This window comes from Seriola lalandi, unplaced genomic scaffold (genome assembly GCF_002814215.2).
Source record: "Seriola lalandi dorsalis isolate HSWRI2012SDOR001 ecotype SW California unplaced genomic scaffold, Sedor1 jcf7180002054441, whole genome shotgun sequence".
Classification (NCBI taxonomy): domain Eukaryota; kingdom Metazoa; phylum Chordata; class Actinopteri; order Carangiformes; family Carangidae; genus Seriola; species Seriola lalandi.
In genome coordinates this window covers 14,859-33,357 of record NW_019524994.1, presented here as the reverse complement: position 1 = coordinate 33,357, position 18,499 = coordinate 14,859, and the positions used below count along the sequence as shown (strand labels likewise).

The 18,499-nt window shown below is 37.7% G+C and overlaps 1 protein-coding gene across 1 annotated transcript; it reads left to right on the top strand.

Annotated features, from left to right (window-relative positions):
* Positions 1–1,587: 1,587 nt before the first annotated feature.
* Positions 1,588–18,499, top strand: vapal (VAMP (vesicle-associated membrane protein)-associated protein A, like). Its single transcript, XM_023410919.2, has 6 exons — positions 1,588–1,744; positions 8,102–8,254; positions 10,743–10,846; positions 12,893–12,973; positions 16,230–16,409; positions 17,484–18,499. Exons 1-6 carry the CDS (start codon positions 1,687–1,689, stop codon positions 17,643–17,645), a joined length of 738 nt encoding a protein of 245 aa, XP_023266687.1. The 5' UTR covers positions 1,588–1,686; the 3' UTR covers positions 17,646–18,499.

The following is an 18,499-nucleotide window of genomic DNA, read 5'->3' as shown; positions in this document are numbered from 1 at the left end:
GGGAGAGAGGAATAGAAAACTTATTGAACTAAAGTGTTCAATTGTGCTCATGGCGCTGTAATTCATTTCAAGTAAATATATATAAAAATCACATATTTTATGCTTTGATGTTAAAATTTTGTGTTTTATTTACAGAAAAGTTTTAGTTCGTGTTAAGTATTACAAATATCCTGCAACTACCTATTATTTTCAGTATTAATTAATCTGCCGATTATTTGTTGATTAACTGATTAATCATTCTGTCAATTTGTCTGACCAACAGTCCGAAATCCAAATGATTATTTGATTATCAAAATAGTTGTCAATCAACTAATTGATTAATCGACTAATCATTGCAGCTCTATAAGGTATGTTATAATTGATGGCAAGATCTGTACATTAATAAACAATTTAAAATGTCCTTATATCTCCTTACAACTATATTATAGTGTCTTGTGAAACAATTTTTTTTTTTAATATAACGGTTATGAATGCTAAATAAGGGACTTAAAGTGATATAATTATCAGTTGTTGGTAATGTGATTTTAAGTGCAGGAATTAACTGAAAAGAAAGGAGAAAACAAATAAGTCCCACATGTTTAGCCCATTGGCATTTTCTTGTATATAAAATAGCATCATAGTGTATAATTGCTATTTAAACCACAAACCCGAGAGGCCCCAAAAGCCCTAGGTTTACTATATATTGTGCCTGTCTACAAAATTGAATTAATCACAAATTTGATTAAACCTGTAGACCCTAGCAACCACCCATGTAAAGGGGTGTGTCATTATTTCCCCAGACACACAGACACCAACCAGTACCAGTACTCAAGAGCTGAACTGATTAGTTGATTAATCAATTGACAGAAAGTTAATAAGTTTCCCAGTTTTCTATAATGGTAAACTCATTGTTTGGGTGGTTTTTGACTGTTGGTCAAATGAAATGAAGCAATTTGAATATGTTAACTTGAGCATCAAGAAATAATGATGGGCATATTTCACTTTTTAAAAAAATTTTATTTAATACACTAAACAATTAATCAATTATTAGAGAAAAGTCATTTACTGCAGATAATTGTTGGCTGCAGTTTTAGTTCTATGATGGAATAATTCAACCTTGTCCAAAGTTTTGTGTCATAATTACTTGACTCAAATAAAAAAAATGTGAGCAAAGGAGATCTAAATTGAAAAAATTCAGGTTTTTACATTAGATTTCAAAACTGATCCTCTCTACAAGATTGGAATGGAAGACCCACAGAGTTCATATTCTAAGAAAGTGGTTAAATTTAAAAAAAAAAAAAAAAAATTATTAAATTAATCAAAACATGGAGAACCAAATTGTATGGAGTAAAACCTGCGGATTTAATTAAATAAAAATCTGTTAATAAATAATTACGTTGTTTGATGATACTAAAGACAGAAGTATAGGACATAAGTAAATCGGGAGTCATGTCAGTTCATACAGTGTTTTTTTCCTCCTTCGTCTTTCAAAGTACACGCGGTATAATTAGTTTACTGTACTATAATCACATCTGAGCCACGAGGGCGCGCAACAGGATTGTGCACCCGCGCGTTCAAGTATTTGTACCCACATGCTCGTTCGCAGAGCTCAGTCAGCATTTGACTCAGTGGTGGCAGGGGATCCAGGATTTCCACTTGTCAGTTACTCCCTGATACCGAAATCAAGTGCATCCCCCTCAGCTAAAAATGTCAAAGTTGGATCAGATCCTTATTCTTGAGCCTCCCTCCGACCTCAGATTTAAAGGTAGGTGGATAATAATTTCTTCAACGAAGTTGGGAGTAATGCCTGACTGAAACGATTTCACACTCCCTCAAGCGAATTTCGTTGCTAGCGAGCTAGGTAGCATTCACCGCCATTTTAAGTTAGCCAGGGACGAGACGGGCCGCTGTAGCCCCGCACTGTAGTGACGTGGATAAGCCGGCGTGGCGTGCATCTGGACGGTATCCCGTTCATGACAACACCTAGCAAAGTGGTAGAAGAATGTGGGGCAGCTAACTGTGGTTGTAAAACGTAATTAAAATGAACACCTTGTTTGCCAATAACCTCACTTGAGCAGCAACATGAGCTAATATGCTGCTGTTGTAGTGTTAGCAACAGCAAACTGTTGTTTCCTCAGGGCTCAGCCTATTCCTTGAAATGCTTACTGTCCATAACCCGGACGTTATATGGAAGGAAATTAACTTTTTTCTAGTGACAAATGAAGCATACAACTTGACACACCTCTTCCCAAGACTTTGCCATGTCAAGCTGCTGTAGTGACTGACAGTTTGGATGACAAACTTGGCTAACCAACTGAAATTGTAATGTTAACGTTAACAACCTACGGTTTCAACAACATTTGGCTAACCGTGGATATAGAAACGTTTCTTTATGTCTGGGGCTAACGTTGGTTCGTTTTTCCTGACTCCATTAGCTGTGTATATACTCAACAAAATATGTAAACGTGTCCTGGACGACATTGTTGTTTTTCACATTCACGGGAAACCAACGTAATTCAAACATTCGATTACCACTGATTGCTTGCCTGGCAGTGATAACGTTCAACGGTGTGTCAGTAGACCGTTGGCTAATGTTAGCTTGGCTAGCTTGCTAATGCAAAAGTTGATATCTAACTAGCTACATTATAGGTTACTCTCCGACAACAAACTGTCTTCTTTTTGACAGACCTATCAGCCACGTCTCATCATAATTTACAGATGGAGTTACTATAAGTTTGTGACATTAATGAGTCCAACTGTTGCTCTTGTTATTAGCTAAGTGACCATTACAAGTGATTGGGGTAACAGTGAAACTGATTTATGCTGATGTAACCTAAAAGTTTCAGCATAGCTAGTAGAATTGTAAAACAATCCCAGCAGCTGCTCTATTTGTCATAACCATTTTTCATTTTGACCCAGAATTCTTCTTTGCATTTCTTGAATTTGTCCCAGTTAGTTATCTATGTCTCTGCTGCAGGCATTACTGCCAGTAAGACACAATTTCATTGTTGCTGAATGTACCACTGTCTTAGAACCAAGAATCTTTCGTTCTATTGTCTTGCTGAGTCTAAGAGGCTGATTGTTAGTTAGGACTAGGTATGGGTGGGTACTGGTTGTAGCCTGGACTTGACAGGATTGTTAGAAAGGTCACCAGTTCAAATACCAGACCCACAGGATAGCTTTGGGTTGGGTGTAGTTATTGTGATGTTTTGTTGATGAGGTGTACTATGTGAAACTGATATGTCACACCTTAATGCACTATTTCACAATTCACATCCTAAACCTGACCACAGGCTAGGAAAAAGCAAGATAGATGCTAAACCCTTTACATATTCTGCTTACTTTATTAAACTGGTCAGGTTTGGTTTGAAATCAGGAAAAGTGTTCTTCTGCCTCTGTTAGGTCTGTGGCTGCATCATTAGGTGCATGACTTGAATAGATGGTTTGTTACATTTGAACTTGGAAGTCGGAATTTTGAGTTCCCAGTTGGAAATTTCAACAGGAACATCCCCTGAAGTCGAATATGCGACTTGGAAAGTCGAAAGAGCCTCACCAACCCCGTCCTCCAAATCCAATATGGCTGCTCTGCGCATCAACAGAAATTAAACCTGCAGTAATACGCCATTTATTAGCACTTCTGTCTTATTTGTATCTCATTGAATCAGTTGAACACAGAGTACTGTTCAACTTCTATCTGTGTGACATGTTGCTACGGTGTTTGTATGCACAAAATACCACACAATGCGATGTTATCAACTGGTATTGATAACATTAACAACAATAAGGAAGCAACAAGAACAATAAGCTTTGGACTTGTTGTACTGGAACACGGTCAATGCAGGTTTGACGTCATACCCAGCTCCAACATCTGACTTCTGAGGTAAATGGAATGCATATTGGCACTTAATGAAACTTATAAATATATCATTTAATGAAGTTGCAAGAGCTTAACTCATTTTGAGTTAAGTTTAAAACCAGGTAGATAAAATGTAGCAGTTAGCAGTACTGACTATAAACTTGAGCATCTGATCAAGCTTGTCTTTAGCTTGTTCAACGGGTTACTGGTGCTTTAATGATCAACTTCTTCAGTCAAATTGTTGTAAGGCTAATGCTAGATGTCTGGCTGCAGTAGTCAGCTCAATCAGTTTGTGTTGGGTGCATATAGGCTTTAAAAGTGGGATCAAGAGTTAAACCCAAGAAAATAAATGAATGTTTGTCCTTTGGCTGAAGCTTAAATTGATATTGACAGTCTGATAGCAGAGACATGGTTAATCATAATCTGATCATGAACCTCCTCATTTTACCTGATTTAAGAAATTCTCCTCTAATTTGTGATTACAGATCAGTCACACGGTTTATATTTTCCTTCATCAGATTAAACTTTTACCCTGTTGTGTACTGGATTGGATGCAAGGCTAAATTGCAAAGTTATGACAAAGGTAATATTGATGCTGATAAACATTAATCAACCACCCATTCTGTTCTATTGCACTGTCAACAAAACACATATAATCTAATGTTTGAGTAAGAAAATCCATACTAGTGGCTTAATATAAAATATAAATCATAATGCAAAACAATTGCAAATAAATTGGTATTTCTGCTTAGTAGGAGAATAACTAGCAAGTTATCCTAGCAAGCTCTAGGACAATTTGAATAGTCCTGGTTTTAACCTCTTGTGTGTGCAGGCTTGAGTCTCAATACAGTGTGTTATGCACAGACTTTGGTGTTTGCCCCTTGGCACAGACTTATTGTTTACCCGTGGTATGATCCAGCATGAAATGAAATGTGAGACTAATCAAATCTAAACCAAACTGCTAAATTGAAAAAGAAAGGATCATGGCGTTTGGACAGGAACACAGAGGAAAATGAAATGGTTCCTGCGTGGTCTTAGAGAGGCAATATGAGGAGAAGGAAGATGACCACAGGTCTTTCTCTGTCACAGAGACAGAGCTAAATCGGTCTGCATGTATCTGAGAGCTGGTCTGTTTTAGAGACTCTGCTGGGATTCCTCCAGCAAGCTAGAGGGGGCAGCCCTCCTTTCCTTGGCTGGTATTTTTAGAACAGGACTGGCCTGGGGGACCCTAACTCAGCATACATGCAACAAGATGATAGAAACGCTGCTTGAGCAAAGGTGGCATCTCGGAGTTAGGCAATGGATGTAGGCAATGTGGGTGTACATCTGATGCACACAACTGCTTTCCAGTGTTTTATCTGTTTCAGTCTTGGTTTTAGTAATGCTCACAGCTTAAAAATAGTGCAGATTTTTTTTTTTTTTTTTTTTTTGTAGAAGCAATTTCTCAGTTGTCTTAAGTCTGTGTGTCTTCATTGAGTGTGTGTGTGTGAGGATTTGATAAATAGAATCAGTATTTTTATTGCCTTAGTGTTTTTCACTTTAAGAGCAGGTGCTGCTCGTATTTGTGGTGCATTATCCAAAAGTCCTGTTTCCTCTTTGTCCCATCAGCAGGTACAGGATGTCAGAAAGACTTCAGGCATGTCCAAATTCAGGAAGAATAGTTGACAAGCAATAGAAAATGTCTAAAAGATTATTATTGGACTGGCATTACTGGACTGAGTCAATGATATGAATGTTAATTTACTATGTATCAGCATTGTTACCAGTTTCTTCCATTTGTGTTTACCAGGGGTAGGATGATAATGCATAAAACAGTTTATCTTAACAAACAACAATCATAATCACACTTTCACAAGTTTATAACATTGCATCTTTGTTACAATAACCAGATATAGCCATGGCAGGAAGAACCTCATATTCTTTGCCACTTGTTTCATGAATGCTGTACACAAAAACTAAGATGTTGGAAGCAGAAGTTGCTGGTAGAGATATCGGATGATACAAACACAGCACCAGTGACAAGGTTTTTCAGGTTTCCAGGAATGCCTTTGTGACACACCTGTGCTGAAAACAACGCCCCAGTCATCTCCGTAAGGCTACACGTTAGCTTTAGCTGGGTGGAGCCACTCCAATCTGGTCATGCATTGCTTCTTATCTTTCTGAACACTGATTGTGAAGGAAGGCTGAATGTAGCCTTTGTGAACTCCAGAGCTCCAACCAAGCTGTAAATGGTATAGAAAGTAGAAAGGATGTTTTGTTGATGTTTATTTCTTTGACTTTTTTATGTCTGAAAACAATGTAAAGGAGTTAATACTTTGGGCAAATCACAGCCACATAGTGAATTTGTTGACCCTGAATGAAACCGTATGTATTAAAACATTTTTTAGACTTGTCCTGCAGGTCAGGCACAAGAGTCACCTGATGATTATTTAGTATGTAACAAGCATTTATTTTGAAGTATCATACGGTGAGATTAAATGAGAAATTAGTAAATACAGTTTTAGAATTGGAACCTGACATTTAGCAGCTGTAATATTTGATAAAGTTGCACAAAATTTGTAATTTGTTTAATGATGACAAATCATTTGGCAATCCCTAAAAACTTAAAATACATGTAGGGGTTGTGTAAGGTAAAACAGCCAGAGTATAACTTCATATCTTTTTATTGAATTTATTTATATCAGGGACCGTGTACAAAACATTAATCTAAAAAAAAAAAGAGGAAAGATGCTTTGTACCATATTTAGCTACTAGATAATTTACATATCAAATAAGAAAAACTAGCACTCTTGTCAATTCTGAGGCCTGAAACCTCTATTGGATGCATCCTATAAAGGTGGATCCCTCAAAGGATCCGAAAAGTGAGGCTTTGTGAACTTCCCTCCAAAATCAGATGGTCTAGCCTCACAGACACAAAAACTAATTTTGCATTTGTTCAATGTGCACTCCCTTGGACCTCAATGTCCAATAGTTGAAACCCATGTTCTACAGAGAATTTGTGAGATCAAAATAAATACTTGATGGACAGTTGGCAAATAGTGTTGCAGGTAACATCAGTAGACCTCACCCATAGGACGCATGGTGTGATGTCGGCTAACCATGCATCACGGGACATGTTTTTTTTTTCCAGGCTCCCAGGCTAATTGTGCTGATTGAATTTAGGGTACCTCTGACTTGGCTTTCAGTTGTGTTTTTGACATGTCATGGCTCATCAAAGCTGGATGGTGCTGACCATGGTTAAGGACCTAATTTGAAGCCAGCTCTGTCACAAGATGGAGACCCAGCTATTGATCTTCTGATATATGACCTGACTAGGACGGGACCTTAATTTCCAATATGAACATGGGACATCTATATGAAATTAGCTGTCTGGGGAAAATCTTAATTCATTCAGGTGGTTTGGCCCGTTGCTTCTGGAGGAATATGCATGGGATCAAGTTTTGTAGGAGTTCAGTTTTTCCTTAAACAAGGTGCTCTTAAGCTATGCACATTTTGTCTTAGTAATGACAAAGTATTCTTCAGTAATATTCCAAAGATAATTCTAAGCATAATTTTATAAACACTAGAAAAATAATTTTGATATTGTGCAAGTCATAATTTAATCAAATGTGTAGCAGTAACTGGTAATATATCAGTGTTGGCACAGTTTTTTTTTTCCATCTATGCCGTTTTGTGAATACTTACAATAAAACTATCCTGAAATCCAGCTTCAAGCCAAGGAACTCACTATTCGATTAGGCTTCTTAATTATGTGGACCTAATTGAGTTGCAGCCTGACAATATTTTTTAACTTAATCTTTTCAGAACTCTTTTTGAACCGTGGCACCAAAACACTGCAGGCCTATCTTACGGGGATGAGGTGTAACTTGAAACATTGAATTTCCTCCACTTATGCAATTTCACTGTAAACATGCAACATGCCCTGCATTGTTTGGTATTCTAAATTCAGCCACATCACTGAAAAAATTGTGTTTGTTTTGCATTTTCATGCATCTGCGTGAAACCCTCAGCCCTGCCTTGGTGCAACTAGTGTAGGATGTGCTGCCAGAAAAATTTTCTTAAATGCTGTTTCAATGATTAATCATAGCAAAGACGTATCTGTTAAAATAGAGGACTACAAAGCTTTGTATTTTCTTAAAGAGAAATGTGCCTTTTAGAGCATTTTATGTTGTTTCTATATTTTCATTTTTGGTGCACCCAGAGGGAGAGTGTACTTGAAAATACAGAAATAATAATCCACTTGTTTTTTGTCATTCTGTCCATCAGGTCCTTTCACAGATGTAGTCACCACCAACCTCAAACTGAAGAACCCCTCTGACAGAAGAGTGTGTTTCAAAGTGAAGACGACAGCGCCGCGCAGGTACTGTGTACGGCCAAATAGTGGTGTCATCGATGCTGGACAGGCTGTCAGCATCTCTGGTAAGTTTTTCTAGACACTTACAAAAATAATATTTATTCATTTTCTGTATCTGTAAAGTCAGTGGGAAAACTTTGCCACAATCCACAAAATTTGTTAATTGGAGAGAAATTGCACAAAACCTGTGAGGCAAACTGGGTCAGGGAGATGTAGCACAGTTTGGTCACAATTCAACAAGGCCATGTTCTAAATTGAAGCCATTGACTATTTAAAAAGAAAAAAAAAGGTAGTTCACAAACCTATAGATGACGACACAGTGGGTTGCCACTTGGTTGAAGTTTAGTTGTTAAAGACCCAAGCCGTGATTTGTGGAAACAGTTTTCATCTAGTCCACATGATCTCTATTTTAATTGTGGCACGTCTAGTGTAGTGTACATATTGGATGAGAGTATCATGTCTGATGTCATTAACTCTTAAAATAGAGGAAATGGTCTGTAAATATCTATGTTCTGTTAAGTGAAACGGCTGAGGAACATATATTGGAAGGTTATTTGCTATATTTATATGCACAGCAGAACAGTAAAGTGTTGCCCAGGTAAACTTGGCCTCTGACTTGACTTAACCTTTTCCTTTTCCTTACCTACGTTTAAGTCAAGGTATTGTAATTCAGCCATGGCCAGAGGCATTACGCTTTCAGATTGTCCACACGATTCTCTCAGTAACACCTTGATGGAATTTTTCAAATTTCGTACAACCGTTCACTTGGACTCAAGGATAAATTGATTAGATAAATTTTGGTGGTCAAAGGTCAAGGTCGCCGTGACCTCAGAAAACATGTTTTTGGCCTTGTGAACGTAATATCTCAGGAGTGCCTGGAGGGAATTTTTTCAAATTTGGCACAAACATTCACTTGAACTCAAAGATGAACTGATTAGATTTTGATGGTCACTGGTCAAGGTTATTTCGACCACTCGACCAATCTTTGGCCACAACTCAAGTATTCACATGCTAATTAACTGTAACTGCACTGGTTGGTGGAGGCATACAACCACCAGGTGATATTTCAAGTTACAATAGTCACACAAAGATGCCCACAAGGCCCTACCAGTTACAGTTGTGTCATGACAGAAGTATTGGATTAAAGGTTAAATACAACTGCTGCATGATGGACAAGCCCATAAAGCACCCAAGTAAAATATCTTAATTGGAGCACTGCCTTACCCTGATTAGTGGAGATTATTTGATTGTTTTGCATGTAAATATAGCTGCTGGCAAATTGGGTTTTCATTCAGCTTTTTAAGGTCAAATTGGCCTCAATTCTGGCTACTATAACTTGGTTTTGGATTCTTATTCAGGACAGTTGTTTTGCGAATTGTCTCAAGTTACTGAACTAAAATGGTTTCTTTGTTTTTAAAATGGTGGCTCTTAAAATTAGGATTCATATAGCAACAGCTTGAAATCATGCAAGTTGCAAGGCCCTTCAAGGATAGCATTTTCACAGCGGGGAAAAAAGTATCAATGTCATAGAAACCCCTCAGACCATCCCTGCAGAATACCTCACTTTGTCTGTTCATTGTGTTCAAACATGTCACTGGGGTACATTAATTGAAGCTACCTAGAAAACCCTGGTCTCTGTAAAGGAGTGGCCATTCATCAAGGCTACATGGGGGATTTCTTTGATAGTAGAAATTTAGATTTTTGAGTATTACTTTAAAAATATAATATGTTACTTTTCCACATTAAAATGTCTTAAAAATAATGAGACCTATGTTATGTATATTGTTAAGTTGTGTACTTGCATTATCCTAAATGGTTCCATCAATTTTCAAATCTAGAGAAAGTCATAATTTTTTATGAAGGTATCGGTGTGACTTATTTAATCGAGTATCAATTGTGATTGATTGTAAGTTATCAGAGAAACAAGTTGGGCAAACATTAATGGCAGCTTGGTGCCCAGCCCCTCAAAACAGTGTCAGAACAATTTCATTGTGGAACTGCTTTATTCAGTGTTTTTAGTGAATTTAGTGTCCGGGTCTATTTATTTTGGACCTCTGCAGATAATTTGGCTCCTGGTAAAAACCTCCTGTACGATTGGCACTGAAGGAATCTTATCTGGCAGAAACTGACTTCAGTGAAGGCAATTCGTGGTGAAGACAACAACTCCCATGATCCCACACTACTTCGCAACGTCACCAAACTCTGTCCTTTGTTATTGTTTTGATTGAGAGACCCCATTGCAGCAGAAAATTACATATTAGGTGCATAACATATAATGAACATCGTAATTTTATATTCACTAAATTAATTTTGAAAATGTGTGATGGACAAAATCCTCTTAAAATTGGATAGGAGATGGTAGAATTTCTCTATTAAAAAGCCAACAATTGATCATTCCCACATTACATAAGGAAAATATTAATGTTTGGCTTTAATTTATACAAATTAGACTTTTAACATGGCTATTGTATCATCAGAGTCTAAATTTATGGGATTGATTATGCTGAATGTTTTGGTAAGATCTAATATCATCTTTTTACCTTTCATTCACAGTCATGCTGCAGCCCTTTGATTATGACCCCAATGAGAAAAGTAAACACAAATTTATGGTGCAGACTATTTTCGCCCCGCCAAATGTTTCTGACATGGATGCACTGGTAAGTGATTTTTTTTTTTTAATTTTTATTATTGACTTTATGAAACTTTCTGCAAAAATTATGTTTAAAATGTTTGTTAAAATCACATTGTAGCAGTCTTTATTGTACATTATCTGTTGTGTTTAGTCACCTTGCCCCCACAAAAATGAATAACCCAAAACAGTAGCAATTAACACAGTTTTTCATGCATAAAGCTTATTGATATCTTTTTTTTTTTCATATCCTAAAATTTGTCTTTTCTGCTGCAAAAAGACACTGCTCATGTATAACTTGACACCTTTAGACCATCTTAAAAATAAATGGGACATAAAAGGACATATTCCAGATGCAATATACTCATCATTCATTTGTTAACGTCATGTTGTCGACGGCTCAAAGTTCAGATTGTCTAGAATTAGAGCAGAGTTGGATGTTACAGATACAAGCAAGCCTCTCCAAGCCTATTACATATGTTCTGAACATGTCCAAGACTACATCAGTTCTGGCAGTCAATTTTTAATACTCTCTAAAATTCTAAAGGAGCCCTTGGATCCATTCCTCTTATGGCTTTATATGGTATTTCACCACAGGGTGCGCATCTAAGCAGTTACAAGTGCAACATGCTGGCCTTCTGCACTTTGTTGGCCAGGCAGCTCATACTGTTTAGACGGAATGACCCTCTACCTCCCATATAAACTTGGATCATTCCATATCTGAGGCCAGAGAAGATAAGATACTCTCTCCAAATGTCTGCCCTGAGATTCTGTGCAATTTGGCAGCCATTCTTGTCATTTGTAGAAAAATGTAACCCCATTTTGTTTGTTTATATCTCTTTGGCAATCATGTAAAATGACATTAATTCTGCAGCGCAGGTCTGGTGGGTGGGTAGGTGGGCGGATGGGTAGGTGGATGGGTAGGTGGATGGGTAGGTGAGCGGATACTTGGGATTAGACTAGATACAGTGTTCTTCATTACATTTTGTATATTGTGGAAATCTTCAATAAATAGAACTTGATTAAAAAAAAAACACTTAACAGTAAATTAGCAAAAGTATAAAAAACATTTTTCTTCAGGATTTGGTATCTTTTCCATTTTTTATATATTTTAAACAACCACAGATTACTGTCTTTTTAAGAAGAGCACCATTCATAAATGGTAATGCCTCAGAATTGACCACTCTCACACATGACGCCTTAACATTGCAAAGGAGTCACTGAAAATTTGGCATCCACGATATTTGGCAATACAATTGTTCCATCACTAATTATACTTTAGTTTAAATCCATTTACAGCAGATATTGGAAGTTGATCAGTGACTGTGGCAGGGTTATTGACATTCTGCTGAGTTACTTAACCAAGCAAGGCTCTGTGCCCTTGGAGAAGGCTGTTGTGGCAGAACATTAAACAAATTGAGATTCATTCTTTGGTCGTCCACCAGAGGACAGCAAAGGCTCAGTCAGTCAATAAAACATGCACATACCCGTAATCCTGTTCATGAACTGGCTTGTCTTGAATGAGAAGTAAAATCCAGGAAGTGTAGAGGAACAAAGGTCTGACTGGTCCTGATAAGTAAACTGGAATCCAGCAAGGTTACCGATCTGTGTCAGATAAATTCATTCCATGGCATTGCTTTACCCTTTGTGTTATACCTTGCTCTTATGCCACAGATTATTCCTTTTACTTGACCATTAAGTAATTTTGTGTTTTATTAGCACTTTTTATTACAAGCATGTTTGTATGTGTGTATAAAATCACATGTCTTGGATTTAAGGAGCTGACTTAATGGAAACCATTGGGGAAAAATATATACTTGTATACAGACAGTTTGTGGCTATTTTGTGTTGGAAAATTGTGTTTTTTTTTAAATAAAGCTGTGCATGTTTTATGTTTATGTAATTCCTATAGATTCTAGGCTGCATTGCATGTGAATAGTATGAAGTAGGTTGAAGTCTGTGTGTGCGTGTGTGTGTGTGTGTGTGTGTGTGTGTGTGTGTGTGTGTGTGGATGGATTCCAGCTGCTAGCAGTTTGAGCTGATGAATAACATGCCCATTTTTCATCTCCACCAGTGGAAAGATGCAAAACCCGATGATCTCATGGATTCCAAGCTGAGATGTGTCTTCGAGCTGCCTTCTGAAAATGATAAAGTGGTAAGAGGTGCTGCTGAACATTAAAAACAGCTTATTTCCACACAACTTTAATCATAACCTGAAGTTTCGTTTTGTTGAAGGACTTATGTTGAATGCCAAACTTTGCTAAAATTGCCAGAGTAGCATGGCTTTCCATCGAAGCAAAAATATAGGAAAAATTCACAGCTATAATGTGAAATTTGTAGAAATTGCAGTACCAGTGGAAAAAACTGGCCAAGTCATCCTGTCTCGTGAAAAAATATAAAAACCATAGCTTCATCAGCTTTTCTTCAGCATGTGCATTACTCGCTCTATTTGATAAATCATCACGTGGTTCCCTATGAAGCCGCCCTAAAAATACTTCATTGTGTCATGCAAAACAAGTTTTTTAGATGTTGAAAATTTAAATTTGCCAGGCTTATCTGGAAGATAACTGTCATGAAGTTTCTTGCTGTGCAGTAATCATGTGGCAACTTCAGGTGCGTCAGACGTGGTAAATAGCAGTCCAGATGTTCAACAAAGGGAGTGGGCAGCAACAGAATTTGTGGTACAGTTGGGAAAGGTTAGAACAACCAGCAAAAATACTAAATAAAGTTTGATTGACTTTTAATTCCTGCTGGCATACACTGAAGCGCTGCACTTGATACTAAAAACGGTGCGCCTGTTGAAGTGCTACAAAAAAAGAGATGGCACAGCAGATAAGATAAAAGCATGGTACAGTGACAGGGAAGAACAGAAAATGGCTTCACCGAGAAAGATATACAAATATGTTTCATTATTACACCACACATATCTGCTCAAGAAAAAAAAAAAAACTGAAATTTACTAACAACATTGATATTCATCATTATTTGAATTCTCACTGTATGATATTTAAATATTCTCTTACGTGATGCATGGGTTCTTTGTGTGCATCTTGTTATTGTGGAGCACAAGAACTTTTGCGCCTCATTTTGCATTTTAACAACTAACGTCACCTATGCCACTTGCATCAAGCCGAGTGTGAATAACAACTGCAGCTGCTGTTCAACTTTTTCAAGGTGAGATTTAAAGATGTGGATAAAGAGTAAACAGCGGTGGTTGTGTGAGTGATTAGTAGCTGGTTGCTCCAGCCTCTACAGACTGTTGTAACTAACATTTACATGTGTATATGTTGAACTCGACCAAGAATAGATTTTTGAACACACCCGTTGCTACAAATCCCCAAAAGTGAAGAACATAGTTAATACTTGACTATATTCATTACATTATAAGCCTTACAAAGATAAGGTTTATCATAGGGCTGTTATATTGGATGGCAATAGGTTTTAGTCAACTGTGAACACTGGGAGACTATTAACGGCCCTAAGTGTAATCAGGATTTAGATAAGCAGTGCTGATGGACAGCTCAGCAGGCCCTCAGTTCAGGTAAAAATGCCACCAGGACCGTCCAGATTTAGCTTCCACTAAGCAGCTACGGTGTGTATGTGGACTGCTCTCTGCTTTGGCATGTGTAGCATACATGTAATATATAACATGTAAACTAAATGACCTTATAGGATGGAGATTTGTCGTCAGGTGTAATATAATGCTGAAATGCCGGTTGAGGTGCAACATTTTTGTAGTGTAAAAGGCTAAGTATCAAATTTGTGTTTAGTGTGTGTAGCTCCAAGTATCAAACTGAAGTATTCTCAGCAGGTAGCAATTACATCAGGTCAAAATCTGAAAGAAACAAAAAAGAATCCCACACACTGTGGGCCGTTTCTTTTACTTAATAAGTAAGTACAGAGTAAGGTCAATACCTTGCAATATTATAAAGAGAAACCTAACAGTTCCCACAATGAGCAAGCACTTGACGACATAGAAGACCAGGAACAGCTGTACTGTATCCAAGCACTAATAGACTGGTTGTTAGAGTTATAATAATAGTGAAACTTATAGGTGTAATACTATAACTATATAACAGTAGCAGTGATAGCAGCACCTTTTACTTATATTAATATTAACAACACTCATTATCATCATCATTAATGATGAGTGGTATAGCAGTAGTGTGAGTAGTAGTGGCACATCCTGATCCCACAGCTCTGGAGTCAGCAATACTTGCAGAATGAGCACAGAGAAGAAAAGCACAAACTACAGGGAAGGAGAAGGCACAAAGTTAGTGACATGCAGGTGCAAGCAAGTACATGTGATTGACTGCAGGGTTTTTGTTTCTTTCAGAAATACTGAAATGACATATGTGGTCACATCTGCAAACTTGTTTATGTCTTCTTCAATCAGATAATTATTTTCCAATTAACATTACAGTTTTATACTCTTTTATTTAGGCTAACGTTTTGTTTGGCTGCTCATGTTTTAGACAACATTTAACTAGGGCTGCAGCTAACAAGTACTTTAACATTAACTAATATGGAGATTTCTTCCCTGATTAAGTGATTAATTGCTTAGTTTCTTTACATCATAAATTTCTATAAAAAAAGAAAAATGTGTTTGACTTAAACAATCGGTTATCAAATGGTTAAATTGATTAATTGACTAATTTTGCAGCTCTACTTTTAACAGGTTTGAGTGAATTAGTTTTCTTTTGTTAAATGAATAAACAGGACTTGTAGAAAAACATCTAAATATGCCTCAAAGTATGAAAATATTGTTTTGGTATAGTGTTAAATCAGGCATTAGTGTGGAAAATTTCCAGAGGATACTCAACCAATTGTTTAAGTAGTTTTGGTAACATACAGTAAGTACAGCAGAGGTGCATTGTTATTAGTATTGACGGATGCTTAAATACACTTGAGTTGCCTAAATTAATAGAAATGTGTATGGACAGACAGAAAAGCTCAGTGTTGAATGCTTATATCATAACAGTCCTGTTTATTTATGATTGAACATCCTGATTTGCTATAGCACCTACTATTTAGTGTCATTTAGTCTAAAAATCACGTGTATATAAGAGCTTGCCTTGGGTTTTGGCACTAAGGAAAGTAATATTATATACTGTCTGTGTGCTGATAGTCATCCGTCGTCAACAATGCAGTTGTTGTATTTTCATTACAAAGCCCCCATTTCCCCATGCCGTCATGTAGTCTGCCCCACAAAACAAAGCCACATCAAACATGACTTCTGGAGGGACGCATTTCCTCCCCGGTCTCTTTGATCTGGCACTGTGAGCTTCTGGGCCTCGGGACAACGCTGCCTTTCTTTGGCACAGGCTCCCGTCTAGAGGCTAACCTCCCTACTTAGCTCAGGGCATGCTGGATTTCACTTCAGTGGTTCTCTCCCTCTCCTTGTCGGGCAGAATGACGTGGATGCGACCAAAGCGGCCCCGGTGATGAACTCTGCAAAGGCCGACCCAGCAGCAGCCGCGGTGCCTGTCGCTGCCTCACTGGACGATACAGAGATGAAGAAAGTGCAGGAGAAGTGCAAGAGGCTGCAAACTGAGATGAACAAACTGGTTGAGGAGAACCGGCAACTAAAGGTCAGATGTGCTGAAAAATAATATTCATAATGTGATGAAATATTGTGGCTTTGCTGTACTTTGCATTCTAATGCATATTCTACAGGTTGAAACTAAAACCAACTGTGAAAATCAGGAAGCCATGTTGTATAGCAAAACGAAACTCAGTGAGTGAATCCACAGTGAATAGTGAACAGTGGGCAGAAAACTGATCTTTATGGGTTTAGATTTCAATGATTCTATCAACAGCATTCTGTGTTGTGACATCACCTAAAGGGTGTGTGTGTAGAAGTACAACATGTGCTTAAATGACACAGGACAGAATATTACTGTCTGTCTGAGTTCAGTGAGGATTTATCCCCTAAGCCTTTTGAATAAGCAACCAGTTATCTGGATATTGTGGATAACATCAGATCACTGTGTTAACACCTAATGTTCTTATTGTCTCAATTCCACCTGTGGTTAATTGCATGTAATATGCAAATTAGGTTGGCACAGCAAACATGGCATGTATGAGGTCAAAGGATGCCACGCTCATTACTGTTGAAGAACCGGAATAAAGTGAAAGAGAAAAGTCACGTGACAGACGGACATAGCTAAAGGCATCCACAGGCTACTTTACAGCATCCTAACTACTAGACGAACATTACTTATACTAAAGGAAGTCTAAGGCCGGATTATGAATGAACCGAAAAACAAAATACACCCTACGCGACATCCTGTGACCACAGCTAGAGGCAAAAGTGTGAATACCTGTTCCAAACAGACACACTCTTAGGCGGGTTGAAAAGCCTTCTATTGTAGAGAGAGATGATCCACAATCATCAAACGGCGTTAATAACACAATTTTGGAGAGCCTCTTCTCCTCTTTTTGAGAGAGAAGAGAGAAGTTTGAAGCATTACTTTTACACTCTCATACATCCAGATACAGATCACGTGATAACAGCTGGCGTAAATAGGATCTGTTTTCTCTTTGACTGATCTATTTCAGGTCATCACCGTGTTTGAACTATTTTTTGCGATAAAAGCGTCCAAAATTTGTGGACATGTTCTTCAGTGAAATCCTTTCTTCATAGCATTTCGTCTGTGTTACAGGAGGATGGCATTAGAATGAGAAAGGTACCCCGCTCAGACCACATGACATCAAACTCAACCAGCCTCCTCGGCAGAGAAGCCACCACTGCCTCCCTGCCCTCCCTTCTTGTTGTCATAGCAGCCATCTTCATCGGTTTCTTCCTAGGGAAGTTCATCTTGTAGACTGGGAGATGCATGCCAGCCGTATCACCCGCCCCAGCTCCGGATTCAAAAAGGCCTGGAAAAACCAACAAGTCTTTCTGTTGACTTTGCCATATCATTGGTAGTGTGGCCTACAGTGAACACATCTGTACAGCATCATTCGAAGGCGTCGCCTTTTTACAATCTCACACGGTTAGTATACACAGAGTTGAGAAAAGAAAGGCGACAAAAAAAATGATTGCTACCCCCCCCTTTTTTTGTTTTCTGTTTTTTGATGGCTGGATTATACAGGTAATGTGGCGGGACAATGAAAGATGTATACTATCAGTCAACATGGAACATGCGCCTAGAATGAACCATGGGCAAAGAAGCAGTCAAAAGATTAGATTTTTTTTTTTCTCTCTCTCTCTCTCTCTCTCTCTCTCTCTCTCTCTCTCTCTGTTGTTTTTAATAGGAATTGAATGGAATGTTAGGTGTCTTGTAAATGTTGTTTTAAATCCTTTTAAACAAAAAAAGGAAAGAACTTCCATCAAAATGACATTGCTACCTGTTGCTGGATTGCCTCTGAAGTAAATTTGTTCAGTTTGTAATTTCTACTTCTCGTCTTGGAATGTTCAGAATGTTCAGGTCCAGCTGGGGATATAGGTGCCTCCTCCTTGTACATTTCTATCCTTTCCTTTTCTTCACAACACCAATGCAGACTTTATATTATATTATTATTATTATTATTATTATTATTATTATTATTATTATTATTATACAAAGCATATATTCCTTCTGAGGCAAATATTGACTGAAAAAAGGTCTCCATTCTTAAAATCCTGTCCCATGGTATTAAGCATTGAAAAAATAAAAATGAAAAAATGTGGTTTTGA